This window comes from Acanthisitta chloris, unplaced genomic scaffold (genome assembly GCF_000695815.1).
Source record: "Acanthisitta chloris isolate BGI_N310 unplaced genomic scaffold, ASM69581v1 scaffold173, whole genome shotgun sequence".
Taxonomy (NCBI): domain Eukaryota; kingdom Metazoa; phylum Chordata; class Aves; order Passeriformes; family Acanthisittidae; genus Acanthisitta; species Acanthisitta chloris.
Genome location: NW_008666329.1, coordinates 12955 through 21928, shown reverse-complemented (window position 1 = coordinate 21928; position 8974 = coordinate 12955). Strand labels below are relative to the sequence as shown.

General features: G+C 39.2%; 1 protein-coding gene across 1 annotated transcript in view; it reads left to right on the top strand.

Annotated features, from left to right (window-relative positions):
* Positions 1–8974, top strand: part of PDE1C (phosphodiesterase 1C, calmodulin-dependent 70kDa) — a gene marked incomplete at its 3' end in the record, with an annotated part of 42417 nt that overhangs the window by 30940 nt on the left and 2503 nt on the right. Inside the window, exons 11-13 of the mRNA XM_009072048.1 lie at positions 2019–2139; positions 3310–3485; positions 7035–7334. Of these exons, the coding sequence (XP_009070296.1) occupies positions 2019–2139; positions 3310–3485; positions 7035–7334 (597 nt within the window). The remainder of the gene's footprint in view (positions 1–2018; positions 2140–3309; positions 3486–7034; positions 7335–8974) is intronic.

Genomic DNA, 8974 nt, shown 5'->3' with positions numbered 1-8974 from the left:
TGACGCAGCAAGCCTGGCATTTGGTGAGAGTACAAGAGGGGTTAAGCAAAGAAAAGACAATGGAAAAGGTGGATTTGTGGGTGGATTTTTATACTTAGGAAGCATACAAAGGAGACAGAATAATTTGTTCTAATCTCAACAGGAGAATAATTAGCCAAATGGAATAACAAAAGAAAAATAATGTGAAACCTAAAACTGAGGGAACTGAGGAATACAGAAAGATAATGTATGAAAGGAAGATAAACAAAAAATCTGAAATATGAAATTTCCCTCAAAAAATGAGACAAATATATATCTGAACCTAGAAAAGTATAGACTCATATCTTTGCCTAAGAGCTGTTGCTGTTTAAAATTTCATTGTTCCGCTTAGGCAAGCCATTCTCTGAGGAACACCATCCCAGATTTTTCTGGCTTTGTAAGTTTAGACAGTTAAGCTAACAATCTGAACTTGAAAAGCCCTGTACAAGCCTGTCCTACCAGACTTGTGTCATTTACTCCTGTGCGATGGTAACCCAGAGTACAACTGTGTGTTCCACCAGCAGCTCAGTGGAGGAAAGCGCTAGCAAACTTCAGGTGCTGAAGTCTCAGCTAAAACTCATGTTGAAGACTCCTGGACACACTACATCTCTCTCTCTGGTTGCTGTGAAGCAAAGTGCATGTAGAGACTTCTGTTTTACATTCCGTTTATCAGCTTTCAGATATGTTCCTCATGCCTTACAGGGAAGAGGAACTGCACCTCCCCTGTGTTCCCTCTATATCAGGTTGTATATGCTTGGAAACCAGTTTCCCTGGTCCCCTTCTTTTGTGTTCCTTTGCTCAGACAAGAAACATCTGTTCAAGAAGAAACGTCTGCCCCTTTTGTCAAGCCAGTGCAAAATTAATGTTAAATTAAACCACCACCAACACAATTCCACCTTATAAAAAAGGCATTTGCCAGCAGATAAAGACAGCTTTAGTCATATTATTTTCATTGTATTTGATTTCTGCAGTTTAGTAATCCATTGACATTAGTAGGCTGCTCTCTATAAATTTTGCCTTCTAACATTATAAAATGTTCATTTCTTGGTCTACTGCACATATTGACAGTGTCTTTCTGCAACATCCCCTTTGAAAGTCTTATCTCAGCAGATAGCCAGAAAACATAGGAAGTTTTAACTTAACAAAGTCATAGGCTGGATTCTGAGGCAAATAATCTCTTTCCATTAATTTATTTACTTGATTAAAAGTGTTAATATTTTTTCCCCTGAAATAGTAATAACAACTTTTCTTTGCAAAAATCAAGCTCTTACTGAATTCCAAATTTGCTATTATATGGTTGGACTTGACAACCTTAAAGGTCTTTTCCAACCTTAGGAATTATGTGAATCAGTTCCCACCATCTTGCTACTTAAGTTAGCGACATAATAATATAATAATTATCAGTGCCATATTCATCTCTTTCAAACTGTATGCTGTAGCAGAAATTATTTGGAACTTTTTTTTCCTTTCCTTATATTAAAAAATGAGGTAAAACATCTAAATCTGTTTTATTATCAACAAGAATAAGCTGGCCAAGCACTGAGGAGAGGGTATTCATGGAAACATACCGATACGCAGGAAGGGAGGTTTGCCTATAACCACATCAGCAAAGCTTATGGGTATTATTACTGTAGTATTAATTTTCTGCTTTTAGAGATTTCTTCTTTGAAATTCGGTTTTATCCAAATCCACTAGGAATTTGACTTCAATATCACACTACTCCTCATATAAAACAAGCTTTGATGAGTCTGTTTATGTTCTAATTTGACATAGTTTCTTTCTAGTGTTTAAGTAGGTACCTTTTATTGCATGCTGCATCCAGGCACTTGGATCAGGGATTAATGTATAAGCAGTCTTCTCTTTCTAGTATTTGCTTATCCCTCTTCCAAGGCATTTTTGTTTTTACGCTATCATTTACAGCATGGTTGCCTGTATTCACTGAAGCAGGCACTTCACATAAATCCTCTTGCCTGCTTGACTCTGCTCGTGTTTCTGCTCAGGTTTCATTGATTTCATTGTGGAACCCACTTTTACTGTACTGACTGACATGACAGAGAAGATTGTGACTCCACTCATCGATGAAGCTTCCCACTCTGGCATGTCTGGGTTCAGGCGTTCCAGGTAAATAACCTTGCGCCTTCTCCCTTCACTCTGCACATGTTGCCATTGCACTCAACTCCCCTGCTTTCCCCCACTACAGCATATGTATTCCATGTGACTTAAAGCCCCATATCTACATTGCCACCACCACAGTTCACCTCGTGATGTGACTTTGTGCAGGGAAACTCCAGCCCAGGGGAGGACAAAGAGGGAGGGTGGCATGAACCTGGGTCATGCCTCCAGAGCAGTGAGCACAAATGCTTGTAGCCATGCAACCAGGGCAACTTCAGTGGTCTCTCAGTCACTAATGTCAGAGAGAAGGTAAAGGGAGTCATTGAGAGACATTAATTTCTTCATGTTTAGAAGTATAAATGGGTATGAAATACAAAAGATGGCTGGAAAGTACAAGCACACTTTTGTGACAGTATTTAGGGTTACACAAATGTGTGAAGAACCACCAGAATTCACCTGGAGTTTGAGTGTAAGTCTTAGTATGTTCAACCTGCTCTGCTGTTGTAGAGATACTACTTTTTTAGTAGTTTAACTGACAAGGCATGTCTTGGAATTCAAATGCCATATGGCTAGTGCTCCCTAGAATAGGGCTACCAAGTCAGGATTCCCTCTCCCAGGTGACTTCTTTATTCTCAGGCAAACCAAAAGCAGCACTAATACTTTTTATGACAGTTACCTTTATTAAAATGTGCACAAAGAAGCATTCATCCTTGAAAGACAACTCTAGGATCTGTAACAGAAATGAGTGCCTGATTTCAGCCTCAGCTGAGGTCACCAAGCCCTGGACAGAGGTTGACCTCCTGTTCTGTACCTAATGGCTTCCATTCATGAATTTTAGGAGACTCCTCCTTTAACATATTTGATTTCTAGAATTCTCTGGCTCTCCAATAATATTTAGGGAGTGGAGATGCACAACAAAGCACTTTGAGTGATTCTATTTCTTGGTGACTATGGATATCAAAAAAACGGGTGAGAAAAGCTGCCCTTTAATACTGGTTTAGGTTGTGCTCTTTGCTTTAACGCTGGTTGGTCTGCAGTGGGAGGGGAGGATAAGGGATTGAAGCCTAGGGTTTTTTACCTGGGTGACTGTTATCTGACTTACAGCCTTTATCTCTTCTTAGCTGTGTTTGAGTGTATGGAATACTGAGTTCTTCTGTGTTTTGTGGTATTGTGTCCCAGTCTGAATAGCATTAGTCCCTCTGAAGTTAAAAGATCAAGTGTCAAGAGCACTGGGTCCGAAGGAAGTGCCTCACTCAACTGCTCCGTACTCACTGTGGACTTCAAATGTTTTAAAACCACTTGGACTGAGGTCATGCAGCAGAACAGGGAGAAATGGAAAGCGCAAGCCACCAAAGGTAACAGCCAGGCTTCTTAGTGAAAGAATAAAAATTCTTTTGACCTCTTCTTCTTCAAGCTCTTCTTCAATCAAATAATTCTCCAAGTAAGCACTGGTAGTTTTAAAGAATCTGTTTTTTGAGTTCAGCAACCTACACTGAATTCAGAAAGATAGAAGTACTGTGACTCATCTGTGATTTATACTCTTCTTACGTGGTGTAAGTGTGCATAATGAAGAGGATGTAAACAATGGAAGGGGAAAAATATTGTTAGGTAGATCCCCTGAAGTCATGAATCAGATTCGGGTGCAAAAATAACTGGAACACTATTTGTAAATATAGGTCATCAGTTATAAAATCAATCAGGTTGGAAAAGACCTCTGAGATCTTCAAGTCCAACCTAGACCATTGCACTAAATGCCACTTCCAGTCTCTCCTTAAACACCTCCCAGGTATGATGACTCCACCACCTCTCTAGGCAGTCCATTCCAGTGTCTAATCACCCTTTCTGTGAAGAAATTCTTCCTAATGTCTAACCTAAACCTCCTCTGGCACAGCTTGAGACTATGTCCTCTCATCCTGTCGCTAGTTACCTGGGAGAAGAGACTGATACTCACCTGGCTACAACCTCCTTTCAGTGAGTTGTAGAGAGCGATAAAGTCACCCATGAGCCTCCTCTTCTCCAGGCTAAATAATCCAAGTTCCCTCAGCCTCTCCACTACTAAGTTTGAAAGAGACACGGATGATAGTTCAGGGGAAAAAGACAGGATATTCTGGATACAGAGCTGTTATCATATCTGGTGATGACTTAGAAAATGAATTGATAACTATGCTGCAAATGCTCATGAGGTCATAAATCTGGGAGGGACTACAAGTATTTTGGATGAATATGTGGACTGTGTTGGTTGAAGGTTGGCCAGGGTTCAATATTGTCACACAACTGAAAAAAAATCACAGCCAACATCCCCTTCTTGAAAAAAACAAAACCACAAAACCCAAATGAAACCAAACCAAACTCACACACACTAAAAAACTCCCAACAGATGTTGCTTCTCAGAATTTCATTTCAACATGTACCATACATATTTGCTTAACTAACTAAGAATATACTAGATAAAAATCTTAATATGCAAGACAGATCCGTGGGAGACTTCCACATAATTTCTGTGTTTCTAGGTGCATTTGGCAGTACAAACTTGCATATTTTTTTTAATCCTGAAATAGTTATACAAAAGTATGGCTAAGCATACCTTGTATAGGCTAAGGACTAAGGAATTGTTCTTGGACTCTAGAGCACTTGCATCAAAATCTTTGCTCAGTTGCTGTCTTGCTCCTGACTTGCATCATGTTTCTGCACCCCTCTCCATCTGCCTTGCCTGTCTTAGCCTTATGCAGCAAGGCCTGCTACACAGCAGGGGCTGAAATTACTGACCCTTGTCAAGCTGGCATCAAGATCCTCTGCCAATAAAAATAATTGTAGTTAAAAAAGTACAGATAAAACATTTTACTGTTGATTGACAACAAATAACAATTGGGGATCAGAAAGGAAGGAATCTATTATTGTTATTCTTGTAGCTAATAATATTATCAAATTATTTGTACTCTAGTGTATTCCCTTTGGTAATGGCATTGTCCCTAGAAGCCTCAGTGAGATGTTTTTATCCTGAGCATGAAACAGAGTGTAATAGAAAATTTTTCAGACTGTGTGGACAAAGTAAGTGTGTTTATTACTGTTCTCTTTTTGCTTAAAGGATCATCGTTAAATAGCTACAAATTAAAGAACTGAATAAGCAAATGCCCTGATGTACAAAGCACCATTTAGATGAAGTATTTTCTGTCACTACTTTTGACAAGATACTCTCATTCAATGGTGCTGTAGGAAGGCCAAGTCTCCTGACAAAAATTTCTCTTCTATGGTTCAGATGCAAAACGCAGTTTTTGTTTTTGAAGATCTCCAAATGAGAGGAATCCTTCTGTATACCATGAGGAAAAATATCAATATGGATAGCCTAGGTACCTGTGGAAGATAACACGAATTTCAGGAATGATTAATGACGTGAGGGAGGCTAATTGTATTATATTTTTGCTTGAGCCATAATTTATTAATTTTAAAATTAATTTACTTAGCTGCTGAAAAGGAAATACAGATTGGCATTTCTTATAAGGACAGCTTTCCACTCTTGTATCCCATTGGTACATTTTTCTCAAAACTGGTTCTGAGTCACTCATAAGAAGTATTTGACAAGACACTTAGAAATTATTTTATAATTTTTTCTCACTGGCCGAGATGCTGCCCCTGTAAAGAACAAAACATCTTCCCTATAGATGTCAAGAATACTTCCATAGAACTGAGGTAGACTTTATTCAGTGTTTTGTAGGATCTGCTTCCTCTGTTCCTCAGCTTACACAGTCTCTCAGAAAACAGGAGATACATCTGTGGATGCCTGTCACAATTAAGATCACCCCATGTGAGGAGTGGGCCAGAATATTGCTGATCCAGAAATCTTGAATATGTGCATAGGTTGGTCACATCTCTGAGATTAGACTCAGTATAGATACAGATATGCTCTGAAGCTGCATAATCTAACAGGTTCCAAATTGAGATTGTGCTGAGCTACTCAGCTGCCTTTGCAAATTAAGTGTCTATTTCTGTCATGGAAAAGAGGGAGAAAATGATAGAGTCTATGCTCAACCAGTCATGTTTATTAGCATGAGGGCTGCAGTAAAGGACTGTGGTTGTGTCCTGCTTTTCAGTGTCATTCAGAAAGCCACACAAAGCCTTTGCAGCTGAGTCTGTTAGAGTGTGGCCTGAGCTAGAAATCTAGGGGTCTGTATACCTAAAGCCAAAGTAATTTGCAACCTGTCATATAAGTAAGTGTTGCATAAGTACCTAATGTTTGGATAAGAACAAAACAGTATCTTCAGTGGGGGAAATGGCTCATCTGTGATTTATTTTTTCTGAATATTATTATTATGTGATGCTGTTGTTGCTCAAAGCTCACTTTTGAATTTCTACCTTTGCATATTTATGACTGACTGCAAAATTTTTGGGATGGAAGGGCAAGTACTAGTAGCAATATATTAGTCTGTCAAGAAAGGATGAAGCCATAAAGAGAGGATAACTGTTAAGAAGAAGGGAAGCACTCTGGAACAAGAGGGAGAAAAAGCATAGTTACATGGTACAGTGTGAGATAAACTACATGTTGTTTGACTCTTGTGTGTCAAAAATGAAACCAACCTTGACACCCCTAGAGCCTTCTGTAGCTACTATCTCTTTTTAATTTGCCTTTTAATAACTTTGAGGAACCACTTTTTCAAAGGTGAAGTTTATATGGTAAAAAAAGGGCATGCACATTTAGGCCAGCTTGGCATGTTTTTTTCAGAATACTTTGTTAAATGCACTCCTGTGCTCTTTTTCCACTGCCAAATCTCTTCCTACATTTATCTAAGTAAAAGCTGTGTACATGCAAAAAACTGAAGTAGTTTTAGGTATGTGAGTTGTTATTGTCAAATTGACTGATACTTGTGATTTCTTTCCTCATTTTGCTTCTCTCTTTGCTGATCATGCAGAAGAAAAAGCTAAGAAAGAAGGAGAGGAAAATGCTTGTCAGACAACAGATTTAAAGGAAAGAGATGAAAGGGATGAGAAGAAGCCCACTGAAGAAGCCACAGCAGCAAAGACAGAGAACAGTAAAGAACCAAATCCTGGGGAAAGTAAAAGTGTGGATTCCAGCAAGAATGCTGTAAATGGGACTCAGCAAACTGGAATGAACAAACACGAAGCCTCTCAAGGGAAAAATGCATGTAGAACAGATAAGGCAATGAACTTCCATCACACAGTGGGAGGAGAGAAACAGTGTGTCCAGAATGGTGAGTTCTCTCCTTCCACTGATACATAAATCCAGCCCTAAACCCAGTATCTCACCTTAGTTATGGAGAACCTGATGTCCTGAAAAAGGGTGTGCTGGGCCCAGAGTCTGTTCCTTAACATTGGCATAGGCACCTGCATATGAGAATCGGAAATTGTGAATTAACTTTCAAGTAGTGTTCTTACTTAGAAAATGGGGATCATCATACTTGCTTGGGCACTTTTGGAAGAAATAAAAAATACCTTTCTCATGGAAATGAAGCAGCCTGTTATGATACACAGCCTGGAAAGATGAAACAAATATTCTTGGTTCAATGCACATCCTCATTGCTTGGGTAACTGACAGAGGAGAAGACAAAGTTGGCTTATAAATTCATTTTAAAGCCAGTTAGAGACATCCTTGATTCAAATCTCAGATATGTTTTGGGACAGAGGATTTTTCCCCTCTTTCTTTTTAGGATTTATTTTATCTACCCTTCTTTTGCGCACTTTTTTTTTCAAGAACAGTCATGACCCTTTATTTTTTTGAGATATTTTTGTCAGAAGTTTTATTCCAGTGTTTTTGAATTGTTATGGAACTGAGTTAAAATAAGAATCTCATTTTGCACACAAAAAAAAAGGGTGGGAAATATGTTTGAAAATTCCATTAAACACTAACAAAAACTAATTAGACCCATGAGAACAGATCAGTTGTCTCTTGGCCATTTCATTGTCCTTCCCTGAAGCCACTATCAAAAAATGGTGGTACAGCCACATGTGATTTGTCACAAACTTGGCCAGTATCAGGCATTCCAAAACCAGCAAATAAACTGATTTAGAAACTTCCTCTTAGAAAAAGACTGAGTGATCATATAGGCTTTGAAAACCCCAGGCACAAGAAGTGAGTTTAAATGGTGGAAGAGGCAGAAATTCTGTTTAAAGCCTTCCTGATATTATTCTCATGTATTTCACTTGGTTGCTGGCCTTTCCCAGTGATTCCTTCATCACTAGGTTTTTTTTTGATTGGAAGGACTGTGGAAATCAGAGCTGTCATGGCCTCTTATGTATTGGATCTTTCTTCAGACATAGGAAGGAATGAACCCCTCAGGAAGACAAAAAGGTTTGGGGCATATGAAATCCCAGTTAGACTGCAACAGACCTTTCTTCTGAAATCCTTCATTTTACATGCTTCTAATAGTATGGGGATTGTTATGACCTGATTAGTGAAGATGTCTCTGTCCAAATTAAATTGTAAACAAGACCATACACCAAAGTCAATAGAGAGAGAGAGAGAGATCAAGGAGTAGATAGTCACCGCATGTGGATCCAGTGACATCCCATTGGTCCTTCTTCACCCTGGGCACCACTTCGATGGTGTGGGTCTTGGGTCATGCTTCCTGTGGTGGGGGTCCCAGGTTGTTTTCTGGGAGTACCACCTTTATACAGTCCAAGTTCCAGGTATCCATGAAGGCATATTCCTAATTTGCATGTGAAGCATGGATGGACATGCCTTCCCTTGAACATGAAGTGAGGATGGACATGCCTTTTTTTGCATGTTTCTTCCAAAATTTCGTGGGGCTTTGCTGGTCGTTGGTGGTTGCAGATGCCATCTGTCCCATAACTTGGGGTGATTTTTGTGTGACTGGTGATATGAGTATGAACA